Here is a 26,393-nt window from a genome sequence, read left to right on the forward strand (position 1 = left end):
CATACGTACAATAATACCTCTGTCTCAAATGACTTAAACAGTCTGTCACGGTATTGGAAAATCTTATGTAATATGTCATAGAACAAAAGGCAAGACATTCACAGAACTTACAAAATGTTGCTTTTTCTCAATAGTTGATACATGTTATACTCTTATGGCAATGCAGTCGTACAGGGGTAGGCAACCCTGTTTCTGATGGAGCTGAAGGATTGTGTTCCAACGAGGCACCACACCTGATCAACTGAGGTAATTGATCAGTTTAGTGATATATTCAACCCACCTGGTCTTCCCGGGTTGGTTAAATCAAAAACATGACGTGCATGCGGCCCTCCAGACCCAGGGGGCGATACTAAAACATAATGTACTTGACTATTGCTTTGGAAGTCGCAGGTGGTCTAGGAAATCTACCATTTTAATTGTATCATGAAGATATGCTCTGTGAGCAATTTTTTTTCTCTCCAAAAATCAGATTTGATCTAGCACTGGGATACAATGCACTGTGCTGAATCAATGAACTTACCAAGGAACTAACACCTGATCTTTCATAAGATTTGTATTAAATACACAGTGTACAAAACATTAGGGACATATTGAGTTGCACCCCCTGCTTTTGCCCTCAGAACAGCCTCATAGTTCTCATTGAATGGACTCCACAAGTCGTTTGAAAGTGTTTTACAAGGATGCTGTCCCATGTTGACTTTAATGCTTCCCACAGTTGTGTCAAGTTGGATGGATGTCTTTTGGGTGGTGGACCAATCTTGATACACACAGGAAACTGTTGAGCGTGGAAAAACCAAGCATTGTTGCAGTTCCTGACACAATCAAACTGGTGCGCCTGGCACCTACTACCATACCCTGTTCAAAGGCACTTAAATATTTTGTTTTGCCCCTTCACCCACTGAATGGCACACATACACAATCCATGTCTCAAGGATTAAAAATCCTTATTTAATCTGTCTCCTCCCCTTCATCTACACTGATTGAAGTGGATTTAACAAGTGACATCAATAAGGGATCATGGATTCACATTGTCAGTCTGTCATGGAAAGAGCAGGTGTTCCTAATGTTTTGTACATTCAGTATATCAGAGCTCATCCTTGAAGTTCTGCTTTGCATGTGAGTAGTCATTTGCTCACTTTTGAGCAAATTTATCAACAACCATTAAGAACATGACACAACTAGTTAGGAAATGGTTGGGTTATTAACGGTCAATAGGCATCTTCTCATTTGTCCAACACTGATGACAGAGTCAAATATACTTTGGGGATAATGTTGTATTTCATCTGCCAGAATGATGACTTATACAAATTAACCCTGGTAATTATTGCTATGGGACATTCCTTTGTCCAACACCATGTTAGCATTGCTCACAAGAAAGCAGCAGGCTTTGAAATAGCTAAGTAGCTTTGTTCAACAATGTCTAACCAAATCAAAAGAATCAGATCAGAGTATGTACAACAGGTCTGTTGAACAGCAACAGTTCTTAAGAGTTGGGGCTCTCAGTAGCCACCAGGTTTCCTATCCAGAGGAGGCATGTAGTAAGTCTTGAAAGCAGAGCAGTGGGATTCATCCCTTGGCTGTTGGGTAAAGAGAAAAAAACGGGGTTAAAAGAAATATATGAACAACACACTATTCTATTGAGTCCTGAGGCTGTAAATCAAGGGTCTCAGAGTAGGAATGCTGATCTAGGATGTGTGTAGCTTTTTAGATCATAATGAATAAGATTACATGGACCGATGGGGTCTGATCCTAGACCAGCACTCCTACTCTGAGATTCTTGAAACATACAGCCTCAGATGTTATTTAATATGTGCAATAAAGTCATGTCTGGCCTCCCGGGTGGCGCAGTGGTTAAGTGCCATCAGAGTCCCTGGGTTCGCGCCCAGGCTCCGTCGTAACCGGCCGCGACCGGGAGGTCTGTGGGGTGACGCACAATTGGCCTAGCGTCGTCCGGGTTAGGGAGGGCTTGGCCGGTAGGGATGTCCTTGTCTCATCGCGCACCAGCGACTCCTGTGGCGGGCCGGGCGCAGTGCGCGCTAACCAAGGTTGCCAGGTGCACAGTGTTTCCTCCGACACATTGGTACGGCAGGCTTCCGGGTTGGATGGCGCTGTGTTAAGTAGCAGTGTGGCTTGGTTGGGTTGTGTATCAGAGGACGCATGACTTTCAACCGTCGTCTCTCCCGAGCCCATACAGGAGTTGTAGCGATGAGACAAGATAGTAGCTACTACAACAATTGCATACCACAAAATTGGGGAGAAAAAAAAAAAGTGGGTAAAATTCAAAACCAAAAAATAAAATAATAAAGTCATGTCTGTACAGTCGTAGGGAGAAGCCATACTAGTGATTAGAGCATTGGGGCCAGTAACCGAAAGGTTGCTGGATCGAATCCCCGAGCTGACAAGGTAATACATTTTTATTTTAAATAGGTCGTTCTGCCCCTGAGCAAGACAGTTAACCCACTGTTCCCCGGGCGCCGAAGACGTGGATGTCGATTAAGGCAGCCCCCCCCCTCTCTGATTCAGAGGGGTTGGGTTAAATGCAAAAGACATTTCAGTTGTACAACTGACTACATATCCCCCTTTCCCATAGGGATGTCCTAAAATGTACACCGTAATACAGTGCGTTTACCTTAGCCAACCGGGAGTGGCACTTTTTTGATGTGATGGCTGGGAGGGACCCACGGTGAGTGATGGTGAGAACTGGCACTGTGCTAACAGGGTAGGTAATCTGGGGTGCAGGCACTACCACATTGAGCTTTGGTAATTCCACATGTGGGGCGTTGCGTCTGATCAGAGGCTCGGCAACGTGCTTTATGTTGTGCTGCAAAACAGAATAATATTATTCCATCATAAGGGACCTACCATCATAGTAGGGCAAAGTACATCCAAATTATGGAATGTTTTGTCATTTTCCCAGTATGTAGCATATAAAGACATTTTATCCTACCTTTTATAATGTGGTTGATTTACTCATAAAATGTGATGTAGGGTCAACCATTTTAGGAGATGTGTCTGTCTCTTACCTGCCTCCTGCCCTGTCTGGCCATGCGCCGCAGGTGATCCACAGAGTTGGGGGTCCCACTGCTCTCTCCTCCCTCTACAGTCACAATGGACCTGCGCAGACTATCAGCTCTCCTCTCCGCCAGCCTGAGACAAGGACAGGAGGAGGGAAGATAGCATTTACCATATGAATTAAATACTTTATCTCTCACACTACACATACTACAATTATAAAGCACAGTATGTCTATGTGTTTTTATACAGTACAGTTTGTGGGCTTACCGTAGCTCTCTAAAAAACATGTGCTGTAGTGCCGCTCTTGCGCCAATGCGCTCCTCTGGGTCATAGCTCAGCATCTGGTAGAGCAACGACAGACTGGGTGCCGAACAGTTTGGGATGAGCTGAGATATTCCACTGCCTTTCCGCAGAGGGAAGTCAAAACGCATCGCCCTAGACCTGTCAAAAAATTAATGTACAACACTGTCACTGAGGACAATACTTTCCACTGAACATACTGTAAGTCATTGGTCTTCATTACATGATAAGCATATCTAACAAACGTACTGAGGGAATTTTTGAAGGAGACTGTTGTCAGGTGTACCCAAAACATCGTGGATCTTGGTCACCTGATCCAACTCATTGCTTCCCGGAAACAGAGGGCTGAGACTGAAATACACAAACATGATCGTCTGTGATGTCATCAAGGCTATTTACACGACAGCAGCTGTTCACGAATGTCTGTGGCGTCGGCCGTACAGGAATACAACACTATGGCCATAACCAAAGTCTCCTACTAGAATGGACATAAGCAGTTCTGTATCCGATTTGCTGATAGATGAAAGGTACCTGATGATCTCGTAGAAAACACATCCTACACTCCACATGTCCATCTTGTGTGAGTAATAGCCGTCTGTGAGGAGGCACTCTGGGGCTCTGTACCAGCGGGTGGAGATGTACTCTGTGTGGGGGGGTTTGGAGTGCAAACTCCTGCACGAGCCAAAGTCTCCAAGTTTGAGCACGTCGTGCTATGGAAGCAACCAACCAAGTCATGGACAACATATGGTAAACAATGTAACAGTAACAGTTCTGATTTACCAAATCAGCAGGCAAGGTTTTCAGCATCATAATTTTAAAAAAATAAAAAAAGTTTACTTACTTTGATTAGAATGTTCTCTGGCTTAACGTCCCGGTGAAAGATCCCGTTGCTGTACCAAGATAACAACACAGTACAACTGTTCAGTTTTAGGGGAAGCAACAACAAAAAAACAGACCCTTAAAACCCCCTCTGTGCCAGTGAATAGGAAATGTATTTATACATGTACAAGAGCCCGACTCCAGATGTTCATTCTTACCTATGCATATGATCGAGTGACTTGCAAAGTTGGTACATGTAGTGTCTGATTTTACTCTCTGGCAAAGGTTGCTGCCTCCCTGCAAGTGAGACAAGTTAGGAATGCACAAGATAACTGAATGGGGAATAGAATTTGATGTGCTGTAGTTACAGTTGTGGTAGAGGTTTTATGTCATTCACAGTAGCAGTTTCACTGTGGGTCTGACCTCGTATGAACTCATAGATGTTCATCTCCATCAGCTCACATATCAAGGACAGAGTCCCTGACTCTTTGTCACTGTAACACATTGAATGACTCAGACAAAATGATCATGTTATTGTTCAGTTGAGGCTTCACACAAACAATTCAAAAGACAGGGACAAACATTGTACTCACAATATCAATTCATGCAGCTGAATGATGTTTGGGTGAGGGTTTAGTCTTTTCATGGCCTGGACTTCTCGCAGGTTGTTGGCCTGTTCCAGGCTGAGCAACAAACAATAAAACCATGTAGCAAAACATGTTATTAACTCTGTAACTGACTGATAACCACCAACACGTGTTATATTGTAGAGAACATGTATCATCATGTCATGACTTGTTTTCAAAGACGATTCACAAAATTGAGAGTTAGAGTAGTTAACTATACAGGTTAAACGTTAATGTACAGGCTTAGAAAAATCTGTTCTAATAAGCAACATTGTCCCTGGCCAAACTCAACCTCGCAAGGTCACAGTCAGGGCATGTTGACAGTGACTTCCAGTTGGATAGGCAGGGGTGTCATGCTGCTTGCTCTTCAAGGCAAGGGTCCACACACACAGAGGAGGTAGAGCAGCTCAAGGCAAACAGCAGGCAGAACAATTATAAGGCAGCACACCTGATAGTTAGTTACCTGCTGAGTGACTGCTTCATCGTTTTACACGCATAATATTTCCCATCTTTCAGGCTTTGAGCCTTCACCACCTCTGAAAATGTCCCTTCTCCAATTTTGTTGATTATCTTGTAATCTGGATAACAAAACAGAGTTTAGACATATAGCTAACGTGACTCTTGTAATAATAATAATTAAAAAAACATGCAGCTCTAGCTAGCAGCTATCTAAAGTTAGCTGTGTAAATATATGAGAATATGAAAAGTTGCCTGGAACAGAATTTAACATGCCACGATATTTCCTAGCCAATGTAAGGTTAGCTAACGATAGCTAGTAACGTACTATCCATTCTTCAAAGTGTTCACCGCACAGAAGTAGATTATCCATACTAGTCCTATATTTAAATAAAACATTGCGATAATTTCATGGAACAGCCGTGTTGTGGAAAGATTGCTAGTTGGCTGATCGAGATAGCTCCCCCAAGATTGAAAGGCTGGATAGAGAGAGAAGAAAAAAAACCGCCTCGCTGCTCTAGGTAGCCATGTTAGCTGGTAACCAGGCACACCGCACCCTCAACTCTCTGACCTAAAAGGTGGATGATTGAAAACAATACTTTTGTCTCGTTACAATGGTTACGCATCGATCACACCGACATTGCGGAGAATAAAAAAAATGGTACGCGGCACAATTTGGATATGTGTGCAACAAAAGTTCAACATTAATAACATTCTGCTACCATCTTTGTCAAACCGTCTACGCATATGTTAGATAAATCCAACGTATGCACAACACAGAACGTACAGATTGGTCCTCTGTAACGCAATAGTGCAAGGCACACGCAGCGTTCCATTGGAAATTAATGTACTTCTGGTGTAACAAATTGCAAAAACACAATCGATGTGATTGAGGCGTTACAGTGGCTGGCTATCTATGCAGAACAAAAATATAAACGCAATTTGCAACAATTGGGTGGACATAGGCCCTACCCAGTTGGGAGCTTGTCCCGAACAACGGGAGAGTCAGGTGCAGCCAATCAGAAAACGTTTTTCCCCACATAAGGGCTTTATTACAGACAGAAATACTCCTAGGTTTCAACAGCTGTCTGCGTGGCTGGTCTCACATGATCCCGCAGGTGAAGAAGCCGGATGTGGATCCTGTGCTGGCATGGTCTGTGGTTGTTAGGCCGGTTGGACATACTGCCAAATTCTCTAAAACAATGTTAGAGGTGGCTCAAGGTATAAAAAATAAAGATTAAATTCTCCGGCAACAGCTCTGATGGACATTGCTGCAGTCAGCATGACAATTGCGCACACCCTCAAAACTAAAGACATCTGTGGCATTGTGTGACAAAACTGACCATTTTAGTGGACTTTTGTCCCCAGCACAAGGTGCACCAGTGTAATGATCATGCTGTTTAATCAGTTTTTGGGCTAATTCTGGGCTATTTTATTTCAGCTTATGAAACATGTGACCAACACATTACATGTGTTTATATTCATATTTTATATTTTTGTTCAGTATATATATATATACTGGGGAAAAAAATATATAATATATATATATATATATATATATATATATATATATATATATATATATATACAGTTGAAGTCGGAAGTTTACATATACTTAGGTTGGAGTCATTAAAAACTCGTTTTTCAACCACTCCACACATTTCTTGTTAACAAACTATAGTTTTGGCAAGTCGGTTAAGACATCTACTGTGTGCATGACACAAGTGATCTTTCCAACAATAGTTTACAGACAGATTATTTCACTTATTATTCACTGTATAACAATTCCAGTGGGTCAGAAGTTTACAAACACTAAGTTGACTGTACCTTTAAACAGCTTGGAAAATTCCAGAAAATGATGTCATGGCTTTAGAAGCTTCTGATAGGCTAATTGATATAATTTGAGTCAATTGGAGGTATTGTGGATGTGGATGTATTTCAAGGTCTACCTTCAAACTCAGTGCCTCTTTGCTTAACATCTTGGGAAAATCAAAAGAAATCAGCCAAGACCTCAGAAAAGAATGTGTAGACCTCCACAAATCTGGTTCATCATTGGGAGCAATTTCCAAACGCCTGAAGGTATCACGTTCATCTGTACAAACAATAGTATGCAAGTATAAACACCATGGGACCACGTAGTCGTCATTCCGCTCAGGAAGGAGACATATTCGGTCTCCTAGAGATGAACGTACTTTGGTGTGAAAAGTGCAAATCAATCTCAGAACAACATAAAAGGACTTTGTGAAGATGCTGGAGGAAACGGGTACAAAAGTATCTATATCCACAGTAAAACAAGTCCTATATCGACATCACTGAAAGGCCACTCAGCAAGGAAGAAGCCACTGCTCCAAAACCGCCATTAAAAAGCCCGAATACGGTTTACAACTGCACAAGGGGACAAAGATCGTACTTTTTGGTGAAATGTCCTCTGGTCTGATGAAAATGTTTGTCCATAATGACCATAGTTATGTTTGGAGGAAAAGGGGGGGGGGCTTGAAAGCCAAAGAACACCATCCCAACCGTGAAGCACGAGGTGGTAGCATCATGTTGTGGGGTGCTTTGCTGCAGAGGGGACTGGTGCACTTCACAAAATGGATGCCATCATGAGGAAGGGAAATTATGTGGATATGATTATGATACCTTTATTTCAACAAGGAGCACAGACTGAGACCAAGGTCTCTTTTACAGCTGGGCCCTGCTTATACATGTTTACACATACAGTTCAGGTACAATGATTAAGAAACTACACAAGACAAAACCATCACAGATAACACAAAAAATACAGCAGCAGATTGTTACATTTACACACAGGTTATTCCACAAACACGTTATTCCCCAAACAGGTTATTCCCCTAAACAGCACAAGAACTTGCATTACCCGAAACAGTTACAAGAAATAGAAAAATAAATATCCTCCAATAAATGTTTAAAATGGGCGACAGGGACAAGAGTCTCAAGTTGAAGTTTAGTCTGCAGGCTATTCCTTAGGCAAGGAGCATAACAGGAAAAGACAGCGATAACCAACTCTGGAAATCGCATTTTGGCCTCAAGTGTAATCCATGTTTGAGACCTGTTTTCATGAATTATAATTATAATGTTGAGAAGTGATGATAAATCAGAAGGTAGTTTATTCAGAAGTGCTTTATAGACAAACACGAGAGCATGTTGTTCTCGTCTCATGGACAGCGGAGTCCAACCCACATGTTAATATAAAACACAGTGGTGAGTTCTGTAGCTTACGCCCGTAATAAATCTGAGTGCGCAATGATAAGTAGCATCCAGCGGTTTAAGTGTTGATGCCGTAGCATGCAGATAATATCCACATAATCTATAACAGACATAAAAATAGCTTGCACAATTTGTCTTCTTTGTAGAGGACAAACATGTCCTGTTTCTATATATTGAAGCAACATCTCAAGACATCAGTCAGGAAGTTAAAGCTTGGTCACAAATGGGTCTTCCAACTGAACAATGACCCCAAGCATGTTGTGGCAAAATGGCTTAAGGACAACACAGTCAAGGTATTGGAATGGCCATCACAAAGCCCTGAGCTCAATCCTATATAAAATTTGTGGGCAGAACTGAAAAAGCATGTGTGAGCAAGGAAGCCTACAAACCTGACTCATTTACACCAGCTCTGTCAGGAGGAATGGGCCAAAATTCACCCAACTTATTGTGGTAAGCCTGTGGAAGGCTATCTGAAACATTTGACCCAAGTTAAACAATTTTAAGGGCAATACTACCAAATACTAATTGAGTGTATGTAAACTTCTGACCCACTGGGAATGTGAATAAATCATTCTCAACTATTATTCTGACAGTTTGACATTAAAATAAAGTGGTGATCCTAACTGTCCTATAACAGGGAATTTTTACTAGGATTAAATGTCAGGAATTGTGAAAAACTGAGTTTAAATGTATTTGGCTAAGTTGTATGTAAACTTCCGACTTCAAATGTATATATATATATATAGTAAATCACACAAATTTGTCTCGGTCTTATTCTGGCATTCTGGAATATTTAAGCATGCACCTTGGCCATATGAATGACTGCTTAGTCACTTATCACTAACCATCCATGAGTGTGAAAAGCGAGCTCTGGTTTTCACATCCTTTTATCGCTCGTTTCAGGATGTGGATTTATCTAGACACATCCACGGCAATGTTAAAGTATCAGCACCTAATCTGCTGGCAGCCAAATAATAAATGGCTCTGTAGAATGAATTGGTCATGGGATTTCTTCCCATCTGGACAGTAATCATGATGCATAGGAAAACCAGAGACAATGAGTCAACCCATCCCTTAATAAGACGATGCTGACTTAATTGTTGCCTTCAATTGACTGATAATATGCAAATGAATATATGGATGACAGGAAAAGCCTACATTTCCCTCAGTTGTTTCACAGATTTTTACATTTATCATTCAAGATAATATGTGTATGTAAAATATCAGAATCGGATCTGGCATATTTGTCTGGTTTATTTTCTTAATGCAAAATTAAACATTTTAATTTATTTTTTTTACAATATATTTTATAATAAAAATGTCAAGGGAACGCTGTGCAGATCAGACAAGAATAATACCAAACAAGTAACTTCTTGATAATGAAATTCAGTGCAATGTGGCTCCAATGTAACTGGTATTACCTGATTAAAACAGACAAAATGCTACACGAGCCTCTTCTGACTAACATGGTCTAAGGTATGCCACCTCTCCAGCAGGCTTAAAACATGATACTGTTACTTAAAAAAATATACTTTTTTTTCTTCTTTTTTTTTTTTTTAAACACAGGCACACCAAATCCACACATATATATGCAATACAATATATACATCATAAAAGTAAGCACTCAGAATTAGGATAAATAACGTTGCCATGTTTGCTGATTGACTGGCCTAAAGGATTTGCCAACACTAGTCCCTACAAAAGCCTCCATTTCTCTAAATGATTTACACGAATTTACTTTGTTTTTCTCGACCCACTCCTCATGACACTTGGTGACAAGATCAGGTGAGCTGTCCTCTTCGTTCAGCTAGCAGCACGGCCGTGGCAGTCAACCATCTCAAACACACTCAACCCTACCACCCCAAAGAACGTGGTGGTATATGGCTCTTATGAGCCCAGGGCGTTGATGCCTCCCATCCTCTGTCTGAGAGTGTGTAGCAGATGTTTAGGCAGGCAGTCCCAGGACCCAGATAGCAACTCTCTGTGCTGCAGCGCTGCTTCCATACAGAACCTAAAACAAAATCAGGCAATATTTAACTTCCCAGTTCGCATGGGAAGGCAAGTTTTAGGTTGACCACAAGATGTACTGCATCAAGAGTTGACGTGTTCATTAGGCAGAAGGAAACTGACTGAAACAGGGACCTGGACTTTGGGTTGTGTTCATTAATGCATGCAGTGAAAAACAGTATTTCGGTGTATGGGCCATATTGTCTGGGTTCTGTTTCTACTCACCGAACAAGTGACTTGGGTTGAACTGTGAAGACCAGCAACTCTTTGCTGTGAGCCTGTTGAAAAGGAAATGAAAGAACATATCCATGCATTCAAACTATACTTAGTAGTAGTAAAACTGGTTATCATTATTTTTTTTTGTTCTAATTTAAAGTGACACCAAGAAAGGTCTAGTAGTTTGACTCAAGTGTTGTGTTCTAACCGTACTCACCGCTCGCTGATGGGACAGCAGGTTGTTGGCACAGCCACCGAACACAAACACCTCCCCGCCAGGACCGGAACAGGCTGTGTGCCAGAGCCTGACACACACACAACAACAAAAAATCAGCGAAAAAAATCACTGAAAAATCACCACTGACTCATAACACAAACAATGTACACAGTGAGACAAGCAGCTTCTTTTCCTAACCACTTATTTGGTGATATTGTCATGAAGACTCATTTATAGACTCATTGATCTCTATGGAGATATTACCTGGGGCTCTCTGTGTGATTGTGCTTGAACTGCTGCCACTCGTTCTTGCTGACACAGTACAGCCAAGCATCACCTGAAAAACATGACAAATAGATAGAGGAATTCATTGTGGTCGAGCCATGGACTCTTAAGGAAAATGAAATATTCTTCACTCACTGAGCGTCTCTCGGGAAGTTGTGAAGCCTCCGAACAGGAACATGTGGTCAGGTGACACAGGGGTTAAGGAGTGCCATGAGCGTCCCACAGGACCCTGCTGAGGAACACTCCTGCAGAAGGCCAAGGAGAGGGGGAGATGGGACCGGGAGAGGTGGAGGTGGGACCGGGAGAGTTGGAGATGGGACCGGGAGAGTTGGAGATGGGACCGGGAGAGGTGGAGATGGGACCGGGAGAGGTGGAGATGGGACCGGGAGAGGTAGAGGGGAGTGTGGGGAGATGTGACCGGGGGAGGTGGAGGGGAGCATGGGTAGGTGGAGGGGGAGAGGGTTAAGAGTTGTTAGTACCATCATGGTGAACACACAGGGACATCCATGGGTAAGAACACAACATCCTCCCATAAAAAAATTGATGCGTATAACGCTATAACATGCATGAAGACATTTTGGATAAGTTGCCATAGCGTACATTTCATGCCACTCCCAGGAGTCCATGTCGATGTAGTACATGTCGTTCAGGCGGTAATCCTGTTGCGAAAGAGTCAAGCCTTACTCATATGGAGGAAGAGCATCAAACATTTAGAACACAATATCCTTTATAATCTATGATGTAACAAGGCATAACAATATGTAAATCATATACATTTACATTGTGAAGACCTAAATCTCTGTCTACAGGCCAGTGATATTGTTTTACATTAGATAGCATGACCATAACCTCAGCAGGAACTTGAGTAAGCTCTATTTTCAAAGAACATTCCTACTTACCCTGTAACGCCCCCCAAACACGTAGCCTCGGTTGCCCACCTTGGCACAGGCATGCGCTGCCCGGGGAGAGGGGGCGTTGCCCTTTCACCAGGAGAGGGGGAGGGAAAGGAGAGGTGAGAATGGGACTCCCACTGAGACAGCTGTACAAAATGGCTTCCTACACAAAGTCGTAACATGACAGGAGTTATGGGAACGGCGTTACCTTGGTGACTGGCTGGCTCCAAGTAGACTTCTCCAGGTCTAAGATGTGAATGTGGTTGTTCCAGCCCCGCCCCGGATTATCTCCCTGTTACAACACACAGTGAAGGGGCTGTGTTCATTAGGCCATGCAACAGAAAACATTTTTCTACAAAACACCAAAATTGGCAACTCTTATTGGACAAGTCCAGGTTGTCCCTCCCTGTTTCAGTCCATTTTCTTCCGTTGGGTGCCTAAATGAACACGACCAAGGATTGACCCTTACTGATGAGTCCCTTTGCTGCAGACTAATAGACTAAAGAGACCATTGTTTTCATACTGCCATTAAAAAGCAGCTGCAGAGTTGTAGAATTGACCATACCATGAATGAAGTTTCATCATATTCAAATGTCCCTCGGTGAGCTCCTTGTGCCATATAGCCGTAGCCCCCGAAGAATACTAGCCTGTTGACACAGAGCAGTTCATTGAGAAACATTAATCAAAATAAACATCTCTTTCTTTAGAGGCAATATGTAATGGCGCAACAACAATATGTAATGGCACAATGAGTTAGACCTATAATGTAACTCACTGCCTGCCAATGGGCCACCTCACCTGTTCTATAATGTAACTCACTGCCTGCCAATGGGCCACCTCACCTGTTCTATAATGTAACTCACTGCCTGCCAATGGGCCACCTCACCGGTTCTATAATGTAACTCACTACCTGCCAATGGGCCACCTCACCGGTTCTATAATGTAACTCACTGCCTGCCAATGGGCCACCTCACCGGTTCTATAATGTCACTCACTACCTGCCAATGGGCCACCTCACCGGTTCTATAATGTCACTCACTGCCTGCCAATGGGCCACCTCACCGGTTCTATAATGTCACTCACAGCCTGCCAATGGGCCACCTCACCGGTTCTATAATGTAACTCACTACCTGCCAATGGGCCAACTCACCGGTTCTATAATGTCACTCACTGCCCGCCAATGGGCCAACTCACCGGTTCTATAATGTCACTCACTGCCCGCCAATGGGCCACCTCACCGGTTCTATAATGTCACTCACTGCCTGCCAATGGGCCACCTCACCTGTTCTATAATGTAACTCACTACCCGCCAATGGGCCAACTCACCGGTTCTATAATGTAACTCACTGCCCGCCAATGGGCCAACTCACCGGTTCTATAATGTAACTCACTGCCTGCCAATGGGCCACCTCACCGGTTCTATAATCTAACTCCCTGCCTGCCAATGGGCCACCTCACCGGTTCTATAATGTAACTCACTGCCTGCCAATGGGCCACCTCACCTGTTCTATAATGTAACTCACTGCCTGCCAATGGGCCACCTCACCTGTTCTATAATGTAACTCACTGCCTGCCAATGGGCCACCTCACCTGTTCTATAATGTAACTCCTGCCTGCCAATGGGCCACCTCACCGGTTCTATAATGTAACTCACTGCCTGCCAATGGGCCACCTCACCTGTTCTATAATGTAACTCACTGCCTGCCAATGGGCCACCTCACCTGTTCTTGTGGACCCAGCAGCCTAGTTTGTCCTTGCAGGACGGGGCCAGGCCCTTGAGATCCTTCATCTCCTCCCAGCAGAGGGCCGGTGTTCGGAGGGGGAGCCGGAAGACCTGAAGGCCACGGAGCAGAACAGGGACAACGTTGAGATGGTATGAAATCAAAAAAGGTACAACGTCATAAGTTTCATAACGGACATTAACATTTAAATGGTTTGTTGGAAAATAGGCTTCTGAGGTGAGATGTAGATAAATAAATAAATCCTGCCGTGGTGAATTAACATCCGAGGCTGAAAGTGGGGATTTTAACCAAAAAATTATCGAAAACATAGTTCTTAGCATGCAGCACATAAAATATTTTTGTAAACACAGTTTCTCTGGAAAGGGAGGGACTGGACACAACCTTACTTGCCAAGATTCTACAAGACATAACAGAGTTCACGTACATGCACACACGGTATATTCTCACCCGGTCAGTGTTTCCCCTGGCATGGTGGCCTCCAAACAGGTAGAGGACGCCATCCACACACACTCCACAGCTGCCAGACATGGAGGTATGCAGGTTACCCGCAGTCATCTGCTTCTTCCTGCAAATACAGACAGTAGATATAAGGGCTCTGGTCAAAAGTAGGGCACTATATAGGCAGCCATATAATTTGAGACACGCTAGACACTAACAAAAGTATGTTTAAAATCATTATTACCATCGTTCTGTCTCCATGTTGTAGATCCAGATTTCATTCCTTGGCAAGTATAAGTCAAAGAAGCCAGTGGTTTGGGAATTCTAATGACAAGACAAACGAGGGAAGTCAATGGAATTACATAATCTGTAAACACGTTGGCTGGGAGTTTGGCTGTGTTATATCTGGCAAAGTGGACTGTGGCAAATGGTATTCATAGGTCAAAGTTGACGACAAATCTTCCAATAGAAACTATAATTGATTGAAGCCTCATTGATCATTGTTCCAATCATTGATTAAAAGGGTATAGTTTCAAATTAAATTATTTAGATACACTATCATATAAACAAAAGTCTATTCAGAATGGCAGTCATACTTGCTTACCTTATATCCTCCCCAAACGTACATGCAGTGTCCATCCACCGCTGCTATGTGGCCACTGCGCTCAGCTGGCTGCTCCAACTCAAAGGGCTCTGCTTCTGTGTCCAGAACAACTACATCCTCATCATCCAGTTCATCAGCCTCATCCACCACCCAGTCAAATTCTCCCTCCTCTTCATCCCTCTCCAAGTCCTCATCTTCCTCAACAGGCAAGGGGTCAGGAATGTCCTCCTCTATTTCTGCCATGATCACCTGGATGGGAGAAGAGAGCTACATAGTTTTGCATACACAGGGATGTAGAGGAGTATGAGGGGTATTGGAACAATACAGACATTCGCTATAGTTAAGTCTCATCCCAACATGCAGCTAGCTATAGGATATAGCTAAGCAGGTAGCTCAGCCAGCAATGGGCTGTTATGAACAGGGTTCGTATGACTAAAAAGATCATACGTTTTACAGTATGAATTCTAAGAGATTTATAAATAATTCAGATTGTAAAATGTCTTCTCTTTTTAGTCAAATATATAGCGTTAGCTGTTAGAGGGTAGGACTAGAATTGTTGTTGCCGGCTAAGTAAGTAATATCAACAGCTGGCTACTGTTTCAGTACCACCATGGCTGATGGTTGCTGGAAACACAAGTCATGATGTTGGCTTGCTTGCCATCATGAAGACAATATAAATGCGTAGCTTGTGCAAAAAGACTTGTTTTGCAGTAAGCATAATTGTTTTGCCTACACCGACTCAACGTGACACCAAAAGCTACCTAGCCAACGTTAGCAAACTTAGCTGTCTGCAAGCTAGCTAACGCACTACAGTTCGCCCTATCAACCAATTTAACTGCGTTTTAACGCCACCTAAACTTCGAAAAAAGGAACTATGCAACCTTGCAGCAACAACAACAACAAAAAATCCACTTACGTAGTCTGCTTTAAATGGTCCACGGCTGCTTTGGCCTTCAGTGTGAAACGTTATGTTTTTGTTCAGTGATTATTATGCGACATCTGGTTGAAGTCGTCAATTACAAGATGCCTGACCGGAATTAACCAATAACTTCTTATTTCCGCCATCTTTGTGAGGTCAAATATAATCATTTGATTTATGCAAGTACAGAAGAGTAACACAATTCTTATTTGCTTTTATTGTCCAACATTAACCAGTCAAGTAAAAAAGCACAAAGATGACAATTCAATGACAGTGAACCTTTATTCTCCATGATATAAAAGGTACATACAAATAAAATAAAAAGGGATTTTGCAAGTATTTTTAGACATATTTTACAAAAAAACATTTTTTTACACAACCATAACAGCCGATTCCCCCCGTCCAAAATAATCCTTATGGTCTTTAGAGGCTTTGAAGTTTGCTGCGAGGAAAAATAAAAAATATTTAGATCAGCAAAAGAGAAATGAAGACTGACATGAAAACCAAGTTGACTCTCAATTAGTTACCATATTGCCAGTAAAGCAATGATTAGCACCAAGTGAATTATGTGTAGAGCATGCATAAACAAAGAGTAAAAAACATTTCTCACCTGTCCTCAACGGTCCTGTTGGATGGGTAATATACCTTAAAAGTGAAGCCACTTTTTGGGAAAGAGCCCTGCAAGAACAGAATGACAATATATATATATATAAAAAAATATTTAAAAAATCTTAAATTAAGAATATAAGATCTCATCACAATATAGTTCGAAACCCAAGACCAACATCTCATACCGAGTCTCATAATAAAACAAAATGGTGGAAATAAGCATAACGTACCGGGTTGATGCAGAGGCAGTCTGTGTTGGAGATGTTGAAAGGGTCATATTTGTCCGCAAAGATGATGACATCAGGCACGGGGTAAACCCGTAAAGCATAGTCATAGGCCCAGAACACTGGACTGACATACAGCGGCAGGGGAGTCAGGTGGCCCTGAGACAAGATGGTCTTCACAAACTGGAGAAAGAGAGTTTATTGGTGATTGGCAGAAATGTTCATGTCATTATCATCCATGAATAATAAATTCAACTACAAGACAATATTCACGCAAAGCGCCTCAGAGTAGGACTGCTGATCTAGGTGTGTGTGTGTGGGGGGGGGGGCTGATCAGCTTTGTTAATACGGGCCAAACTAACTAGCTAAGTTTATATAATGTACAGTACCAGTCAAAATTTTGGACACATCTACTCATTCAAGCGCTTTGCTTTATTTTTTTGTATTTTATACATTGTAAAATAATGGTGAAGACATCAAAACTATGAAATAACATATGGAATCATGTAGTAAACAAAAAAAGTGTTAAATTAAATATATTTTAGATTATTCAAAGTAGCCACCCTTTGCCTTGACAGATTTGCATAATCTTGACATTCTCTCAACCAGCATCACCGGGAATGCTTTTCCAACAGTCTTGAAGGAGTTCCCACATATGCTGAGCACCTGTTGGCTGCTTTTCCTTCACTCTGCGGTCCAACTCATCCCAAACCATCTCAATTGGGCTGAGGTCAGGTGATTGTGAAGGCCAGGTCATCTGATGCAGCACTCCATCACTCTCCTTCTTGGTCAAATAGCCCTTACACAGCTTAGAAAGAAAACACTCTAAAGTTTCCAAAACTGTCAAAATACCACCTCTCGGGTGGCACAGTGGTTAAAGGTGCTGTATTGCAGCGCCAGCTGTGCCACCAAAGACTCTGGGTTCGCGCCCAGGCTCTGTCGTAACCGGCCGCGACCAGGAGGTCCGTGGGGTGACGCACAATTGGCATAGCGTTGTCCGGGTTAGGGAGGGTTTGGCCGGTAGGAATATCCTGCTCTCATCGCGCACCAGCAACTCCTGTGGCGGCCGGGCGCAGTGCACACTAACCAAGGTTGCCAGGTGCACGGTGTTTCCTCCGACACATCGGTGCGGCTGGCTTCCGGGTTGGATGAGCACTGTGTTAAGAAGCAGTGCGGCTTGGTTGGGTATCAGAGAACGCATGACTTTCAACCTTCGTCTCTCCCGAGCCCGTACGGGAGTTGTAGCGATGAGACAAGATAGTAGCTACTAACAATTGGATACCACAAATTGGGGAGAAAAAGGGGATACAAATTTATATTTAAAAAATATTGTCTGTGAGTATAACAGATCGGATATTGCAGGCGAAAACCTGAGTAAAATCCAATCAGGAAGTGCCTCTTATTTTGAAACCTATCCTCCATTTAAAGGGATATCAACCAGATTCCTTTCCCTAAGGTATTGGCATTCTCTCAACCAGCATCACCGGGAATGCTTTTCCAACATATGCTGAGCACCTGCCTTTATGTCTTTAGACATAGTTTCAGGCTTTTATTTTGAAAAATGAGCGAGAAAGATCATATTGCGTAAGTGGATAGGTGGGGGCTCTCAGAGTGAGTTTTGCGCAACAGAGTAAAGCGGCAATTGTTTCTCCCTGTCCTATTGAAAAACCTACACTCCCGGTTGATATATTATTGAATATATATTTTAAAAACAACCTGAAGATTGATTATAAAAAACGTTTGACATGTTTCTGTGGACATTATGGATATTATTTGGAATTTTCATCTGCGTTGTTATGACCTCTCTTTCCTGTGGATTTCTGAACATAACGCGACAAACAAACTGTATTTTGGTAGGTATTTTGGATATAAAAATAATATCTTGGAACAAAAGGAACATTGTTGTGTAACTGGGAGTCTCGTGAGTGAAAACATCCGAAGATCATCAAAGGTAAACGATTAATTTGATTGCTTTTCTGATTTTCCTTAATGTTTCCTTAATTTTCCTTAATGTTTTGTCATGAGATCGATAAAATTACACAAACGCTTGGATTGCTTTCGCTGTAAAGCATAATTTCAAAATCTGAGACGACAGGTGGATTAACAAAAGGCTAAGCTGTGTTTTGCAATATTGCACTTATGATTTCATGAATATGAATATTTTTTGTCATATTATTTGACTGTGGCGCTATGCAATTCAGCGGTTTCTGATGACAATTATCCCGCTCAAGGGATGGGTAGCGTCAAGAAGTTAAGGAGGAAAGAAATCCCACAAATTAACAAGACACACCTGTTAACATTTAAGTCATTTAAGTCATTTAGCAGTTAATCGAAATGCCTTCCAGGTGACTACCTCATGAAGCTGGTTGAGAGAATGCCAAGTGTGAGAAGCTGTCATCAAAGCAAAGGGTGGCTACTTTAAAGAATCTAAAATCTAAAATATGTTAAACACTTTTTTGGTTACTACATGATTCCATATGTGTTCTTTCATAGTTTTGATGTATTCACTATTATTCTACAATGTAAAAAATAGTAAAAGTAAAGAAAATCCCTGGAATAAGTAGTTGTGCCCAAACTTTTGACTGGTACTGTAGGTAATTGTACTAGTATATGTTGGGTATGTCATAACTGAGAAGCTAAGACTCACATGGTTTGGAATGTCGAGGTTGCTGCTAGGCAGTCGGACACAATTTCTGCACATCTTGTTCACCAGGTCTTCTCTGATGACAACAATCTCCTGGCTGCAGTACTGGATTCTGACATAGGAACATTTGATTCACAGGTCGTGAGATGTTTAAAGACTACATGCAATGACAAAACCTGTGAAAACTAACTATCAAAGAATAGTCAATTGTTATCACAGAAAGTTGGTGGCACCTTAATGGTGGAGGACGGGCTTGTGGTAATGGCTGGAGCGGAATAGGTGGAATGGTATTAAGTACATCAAACACATGGTTTTAATGCGTTTGATGCCATTCCATTTGCTCCGTTCCAGCCATTATTATGAGCCGTCCTCCACTCAGCAGCCTTGACTGTTTGTTATAATGAGCAAATGGAGCCAAATGTTTTTGACAACAATGTTTTTGCCAAAATCCAAACTTTTATCCACTTCCCCAGAGTCAGATGAACTGGATACCATTTTTATGTCTCTCTGATCTTAAACATGTGGAGATGGGAGAACCTTCCAGGAGGACAACCATCTCTGCAACACTCCACCAATGAGACATTTACGCTAGAGTGGCCAGACGGAAGCCACTCCTCAGTAAATGGCACATGACAGCCCACTTAAGAATTCGCCAAAAGGCACCTAAAGGACTCTGACCATGAGAAACAAGATTCTCTGGCCTGATGAAACCAAGATTGAACTCTTTGGCCTGAATGCCAAGTGTCAGGTCTGGAGGAAACCTGGCACCATCCCTACGGTGAAGCATGGTGTTGGCAGCATCATGCTGTGGGGATGTTTTCAGTGGCAGGGACTGGGAGACTAGTCAGGATCGAGGGAAAGATGAACGGAGCAAAGTACAGAGAGATCCCTGATGAAAACCTGCTCCAGAGCACTCCGGACCTCAGACTGGGGTGAAGGTTCACCTTCCAACAGCACAACGACCCTAAGCACTGAACCAAGACAACGCAGAAGTGGCTTCGGGAAAAGTCTCTGAATGTCCTTGTGGCCCAGCCAGAGCCCGGACCCAATCGAACATCTAGGGAGAGACCTTAAAATAGCTGTACAGCGATGCTCAAGTTCCAACCTAACAGAGCTTGGGAGGATCTGTAGAGAAGAACGGTAGAAACTCCCCAAATACAGGTGTGCCAAGCTTTTAGCGTCATACCCAAGAACATGCAAGTCTGTAATCGTTGCCAAAGGTAGCTTCAACAAAGCACTGAGTGAAGGGTCTGAATACTTATGTAAATGCGATTTTATTTTTTTATATATATACATTTGCAAAAAAATCTAAAACTCAGTTTTACTTTGTCATTATGGGACATCGTTTGTATATTGATAAGGGAAAAAAACTATTTAATCCATTTTACAATAAGGCTGTAACAAAATGTGGATAAAGTCAAGGGGTCTGAATAGTTTCCGAATGCACCGTATATCCCTTTAATACAGCTTAAGAGACATCTCTTTAATAAAGCTCAAGAGACATCCCTTTAATACAGCTCAAGAGACATCCCTTTAATACAGCTTAAGAGACATCCCTTTCATACAGCTCAAGAGACATCCCTTTAATACAGCTCAAGAGACATCCCTTTAATACAGCTCAAGAGACATCCCTTTAATACAGCTCAAGAGACATCCCTTTAATACAGCTCAAGAGACATCCCTTTAATAAAGCTCAAGAGACATCCCTTTAATAAAGCTCAAGAGACATCCCTTTAATAAAGCTCAAGAGACAAATTCCTCAAAATAGAATAAATCAACAAATATTATATTTCCAAGTTGATTCACAACCGGCCGTGATTGGGAGTCCCTTCAGGCGGCGCACAATTGGCCTAGCATTGTCTGGGTTTGCCCATGATAAATAAGAGTCATTGTAAATAAGAATGTTCTTAACTGACTTGCCTAGTTAAATAAAGGTTAAATACATTTAAAAAGACATATTTCAGTCACCTGCATGGGTTGGTAGTGAACACAGAGAATGGCACCCTCTGTCTAAACTCCTCAGTGATGTGGTCTGCCAACGGGGGCCTGAGGACACAAGCATTTATATAAAGTACAGTACATCAGAGGACTAGTCAAATCATAAGCAACACAACAGAGGAATAACAGGTCTCTTGTTTTTCAACTCTCACCTGGGTAGAATTGTACTCGGACCAGGGTCTTCAGGACCGGGGACGAACACGAAGCGACTACTGCAGTTTTGAAAGGATGCATTCAGTTAGACAAGTAAACACAACAATTTCCCGTAGAAGACCCATAATGCAGCATGGTGAATATTTCCCAAACAGTTTGTCACCCTGGATGCAACAATGTAGTACTGTTGAAATGGTTTCCTGGAATATCAGACTTTTAGGTCAACCAAGTGGTTTTCCTCCCTCACACGTTACCTGTTGTGGATGCTGGGATATTCACAGATTGCATCGGCAAGAACTTTCAACGACTCTGAGGTGGGGGGGGAGAAAATACTTCAATTGTGTGTACTAATGCTCCTGTCATAACCCATTTGCCAGGCCAGTATAACTTCACAAGCAGGGCATTATTATTTTTTAAATTACTCAATCTTTCTTACCTTTGAGTGATTTGATTTGTGTTTTTCCATAGGGGGCCGAGGAGAAGTTGCCGCAGAAGATGAAGCAGGTAGGAGGCATGGCTGCGTATCCTACAATGGAAACATGCTACGGTTGTTTCAGACCATACTATTAAGCAGGAGAGATAGAAATTGAGCACACTGATGGAGACTTCAAAATCTGTCAGAGATGGACATGAAACGCATGACAATAACCATCAATGTCAACATTAATACGACTTGCTTAAATGCTCGAGTCAATCAATGAACCCAATTGTATCTTTAAAGCCCTTTTTACATAAACAGTTGTCACAAAGTGCTTTACAGTAACCTGGTAAATACCCCCATACGAGCTCCTCTACTGTCAGTGACGTTATGGGTGGAACGAACCTGAGAACATAAGGTGGATCTTCTCCAGCACCTCCACGCTGTCCAGCCACACGTCTGAGACCACCACAAACATGGCGTCCTCGTTCTCTTCCTCCAGCTGCTTTAGCTTGGCTGAGGCCTTCACCGACGTGGTGGACGGCCCACCGAAGAAGTTCATGTTACCGTAGTAGGCCCTAAAAACCAGAGTCCACACACACACACACACACAGGGGAAAGGAAAATATATTTTTAAATGCCAAATGTAGAGTTAAAAACAATACATTGGAATTTAAAATAACTTTGGCCCTTCTCAGTAGACCTACTGATTTTCAGAGGAGAAGGCGTTATGTAGGTAATGTGCATTTCTAAATGAAGACAACATTGATCGGTCAGCAACATTGTAATCTATTGACCTTGTGGTGGATGATGGCTCAGTCGGCGGGAATCCAAATGCGTTGACATGGAAGACTGAGTCCTCATACCAGCCTATGGGGGGAAAGAGGACCGGACTACTAAGTCATTGCATAACACAATAAGGTATATCTCCTTCGATGTCCATTAACGTGGATGGAGAAGATAAATTATTTTACCTTCAGCCAAAACAAAGCAGGACTCTGTGTAAAGTCCACTGTGGAACTGGTGAGGACAAGGTTAAAGAAAACATGCATGATCTGAAATACAATCAACATTGACTATATTCAAGACTTTAATTGGCCCCTTGAATTATATAAGAGAACATTTGTATCATTCGCTCTCCATCACCATCCCCACCAGTGAAAGGATATTGCCTTTGAGAGGTTCAGCTGTACTGTACCACTGGGGTCTTCCAGATAGAATTTCCCCTGAAAAAAAAAATAAACATTCCAGGTGAAGCTGGTTGAGAGAATGCCAAGAGTGTGCAAAACTGTCATCAAGGCAAAAGGTGGCTACTTTGAAGAATCTCAAATATATTTAGATTTGTTTAACACTTTTTTTGGTTACTGCATGATTCCATATGTGTTATTTCATAGTTTTGATGTCTTCACAAATATTCTACAATGTAGAAAATAGTAAAAATAAAGAAAAAACCTGGAATGAGTATGTGTGTCCAAACTTTTGGCTGGCACTGTATATCTATAGATATTACTATATTTTCCAATTAAAAAAGTAATTAACATGAATTTTAGCTGCTCACCTCTTTAAGCTGTGTGACCATCCCCAAAACAATGACCTCTCCTAGTTTAGCCGTACTACCTAAAAGTGCTTCAACAGTCTGAAGCTGAAAACAAGAATAAAGCAAGATCAGGGCAATCAATGTTTAACATGAGAACATCCTCTTAGCTTATATCAAATCCATTAAACAGGTTTATGTGTGTTTTAGGGTATGACAGAGTTATTACCTGAAATTTGTTTCTGCCTTCTTCTGCTGCTGCCCCTATTACAGGTGGGGTGAAGAGTTCGTGCCGATGTGTACGCTACAGAAACGGGGTAACTGTCAATGTGGATCAGGGTACACATTTATTTATCACTGATTTAACTTTTCATTTATTTAAGTGGACTGAGAACACATTCTCTTTCAACGATCTCACAGAGCAGCGTCTCAGGAAAGAAACGTTTTTAAATATCACTTTTAAAAGTTAATATTCTGTTAACCCATACCCAAATAATGTTGATGACTCTTCCTACACTCGTATGTGACCAAAGCATAAATTGGAGAAGAAAAAAAAACACTTTAAAAACCCCACCTCAAACTTGCACATCAAACAGACTCTAAAAAAATGCTTGCTATTTCCTCATAAATGATGATGTCATCCTCCTGAGGAAGATGAGCTGGCCAATCAGCGGTCTGTTCTTGTGAACATTTTTAATGACCACTATACCCCCACACCATTCCAACACAGAAAATATGCTTTTTAACAAACTGTTCTTAATTACAATTTTTTTGAAGGAAAACTTTCACGCATATTGTAATTACATATAGGTAATATTATGTCAGAGAAGTCTGGAAACACTGTACAGTTGCTTTAAGGCCAAAATATACAAAGATCATCAAACTATAATCAATTCAGAGGGAAAAGAAATATAGCCTACTGACCTGCTGTAGGAGTGTGTAGCGTTCCCTAAAGAGCTCTGCCTTGTCCCTGGCTGAGCCACAGAGACTTGGAACAGAGTGGGTGGTCATGTTGAGGCTAGGTGAAGAACAAACAACGGTTTCACTGATGTATTTCTTCATATGTTGGTTTCAATAGAAAGATAATTTATTCTAGAGTGTTTTTGATAAAACAAGTGAACCATGTAGACTAGATGTGGTCAACCTATAGTAGTAGTAGTTTTATTACCTTGCATGTTGCCAGTACTTGGCAGCTAAAAGCTGAATCAAGTACACAGCACATACAAGTAATTAAACGAGTAAACAAACAGTAAAGCATCAGGAAGTCAAGGTTTATACATTCATACTTACGGTACAAACTTCTTCCTCTCTGTGCTGTAGATATATCTTGGCACGTCAAAAGCGCCAATTATGTTGAAAACATTATCTCTGAAAACAATTAAATAGTTCACACGAATAAGTCAAATTTGAGGATGACTATCTAGAGAATGTGTATGAAATTGGTTATTGTGAGACTGACACCTTTCTCAACTTACATGGTTTCATCACATGACTGGCTGCAGTCCTGAACAGCAGTCTCCACCACAGCCAGCTCAATCATACTGGAGGACACTGTCCAGGACAAGAGGAATAGCTACATCATTCACAAGCATAGAATATTCTGAAATACATTTTTTGAGGCAACAGGTAGCCTAGTGGTTAGAGCATTGGACTAGTAACCAAAAGGTTGCAAGATCGAATCCCCGAGCTGACAAGGTAAAAATCTGTCGTTCTGCCTCTAAACAAGGCAGTTAACCCACTGTTCCTAGGCCGTCATTGAAAATAAGAATTTGTTCTTAACTGACTTGCCTAGTCAAATAAAAGGTCACGTAAAAAAATAGCTGACTGTACTGAGTTTTGTACATAATTTTAGTAGCTTGTTATGATCAAAGAAGACGTACATGGCTGCTTCTCCACAGCATCCATGACTCTCTCGATGACATCATCCAGTTCAAGCTCATCAACAGACTCCAACACCTCCACCAGGTACCTGCTGGCTTCCCTGGAGGACAACAACAACACAACGAACACATCTGAGGGGTATACTACAAAGCTGGATCAAGGAGTTAGCCAGCGAACTTGTCTGAATATTCTGAAATAACTTTTTTAGTTAAGATATACTTGAAATGGGCATGGTCTAATTGACTTAACAACCAAACACATATCTATGTTTAGCTAACTTTCAAATCAATTGTTATTTCTGGTTGTTTATCAAAGTTTGCTGGCTAACTCATTGATGCTGCTTTGTAGTATACCTCTGACTGCCAGACATCAATCCCATAATTCCTATTAAAAACATACAACATTTGCATTAGTTTCTATAGATTAATTGCTTAAATATGCATAGCATACTACTAAAATGTCTAGCTAGCTGTCCATGTAATTTACTGTAGCTAAGCTAGCCTTTGCCTCCTAGTTTCTTTCTTGTTATCACTGACACAACAAGACAGAATTAGCTACTAACTAGTAATGCAGCCATTACATTTACTGTAAACAAAATATTATGTCAAGAACAACATGATTGACAAATGACAGCGTACGGTCGAAGCATAAGTCCCCTCATCTTGAAACCAGCAGATACTTTCGTCTTCACTCTGCGAACCTCCATGTTCAATCTTTCTTCAACAATCAACATTTGGCGCTAAATATTAACTTCCGCCTATATGTTTCGTCACTTCCTTCAAAGCAAAGATTCTACGCAAGCTTCACTACTGCACGATTCTGCCGATATTTGCTGTTTGAAGTCAGCTGAGGTTTTCAAAACAGTGGGTATTCTCAAAAACACATGGATAAAGCAGCCAGACATCAAGCTATTACCCAGATTATTACTTATCATTGCATGATCAATTGGCATGGTTATTAATAATGTATATCAGTCTTGTCATATGTTTATTTATCATATCTCAATATTATTCAAAAATGTTTCCCGCACATAATTTTATTGGTGTAAAAACTAATACAGAATAGAACAACCATTATTAGTAGGTCAGGTTGAAGGATAGATCATAAGTGTCCAAAAAGACAACCTGCCCTGAAGCCTATCAGGGCAAGAAAAACTTGTTTTCTCCA

At 41.6% G+C, this 26,393-nt stretch overlaps 3 protein-coding genes across 4 annotated transcripts; all 3 read right to left on the minus strand.

Moving 5' to 3' along the window:
• Positions 1–45: 45 nt before the first annotated feature.
• On the minus strand, positions 46–6,313 carry LOC135508467 (MAPK/MAK/MRK overlapping kinase-like). Of its 2 annotated transcripts, none has more exons than XM_064928675.1 (12): positions 6,189–6,313; positions 5,224–5,338; positions 4,728–4,817; positions 4,558–4,628; positions 4,353–4,431; positions 4,157–4,205; positions 3,847–4,025; positions 3,565–3,666; positions 3,283–3,456; positions 3,024–3,147; positions 2,630–2,821; positions 46–1,577 (listed from the first exon to the last, which is right to left on the minus strand). In XM_064928675.1, the coding sequence occupies exons 1-12, from the start codon at positions 6,256–6,258 to the stop codon at positions 1,500–1,502; spliced, it is 1,323 nt and encodes a 440-aa protein (XP_064784747.1). In that variant the 5' UTR covers positions 6,259–6,313; the 3' UTR covers positions 46–1,499. The 2 variants fall into 2 exon arrangements, with proteins under 2 accessions (XP_064784747.1, XP_064784748.1); XM_064928676.1 differs by lacking the exon at positions 6,189–6,313 and adding an exon at positions 5,545–6,146.
• A 1,529-nt stretch (positions 6,314–7,842) lies between these two features.
• klhdc2 (kelch domain containing 2) lies at positions 7,843–15,854 on the minus strand. Its single transcript, XM_064928678.1, has 14 exons — positions 15,763–15,854; positions 14,847–15,095; positions 14,487–14,566; positions 14,252–14,369; positions 13,784–13,896; positions 12,628–12,709; positions 12,271–12,354; positions 12,069–12,149; positions 11,770–11,828; positions 11,305–11,414; positions 11,149–11,221; positions 10,885–10,972; positions 10,677–10,729; positions 7,843–10,455 (listed from the first exon to the last, which is right to left on the minus strand). Exons 2-14 carry the CDS (start codon positions 15,087–15,089, stop codon positions 10,332–10,334), a joined length of 1,308 nt encoding a protein of 435 aa, XP_064784750.1. The 5' UTR covers positions 15,090–15,095; positions 15,763–15,854; the 3' UTR covers positions 7,843–10,331.
• Positions 15,855–16,028: 174 nt separating this feature from the next.
• Positions 16,029–25,951, minus strand: pole2 (polymerase (DNA directed), epsilon 2). Its single transcript, XM_064926975.1, has 19 exons — positions 25,865–25,951; positions 25,226–25,326; positions 24,821–24,896; positions 24,636–24,713; positions 24,270–24,363; positions 23,575–23,649; positions 23,370–23,453; positions 22,981–23,037; positions 22,786–22,834; positions 22,609–22,681; positions 22,217–22,389; positions 21,830–21,919; positions 21,648–21,702; positions 21,393–21,452; positions 21,211–21,288; positions 19,246–19,354; positions 16,605–16,781; positions 16,376–16,443; positions 16,029–16,207 (listed from the first exon to the last, which is right to left on the minus strand). Exons 1-19 carry the CDS (start codon positions 25,930–25,932, stop codon positions 16,189–16,191), a joined length of 1,584 nt encoding a protein of 527 aa, XP_064783047.1. The 5' UTR covers positions 25,933–25,951; the 3' UTR covers positions 16,029–16,188.
• Positions 25,952–26,393: the final 442 nt, after the last annotated feature.

This window comes from Oncorhynchus masou, chromosome 21, assembly GCF_036934945.1.
Source record: "Oncorhynchus masou masou isolate Uvic2021 chromosome 21, UVic_Omas_1.1, whole genome shotgun sequence".
NCBI classification, from domain to species: Eukaryota; Metazoa; Chordata; class Actinopteri; order Salmoniformes; family Salmonidae; genus Oncorhynchus; species Oncorhynchus masou.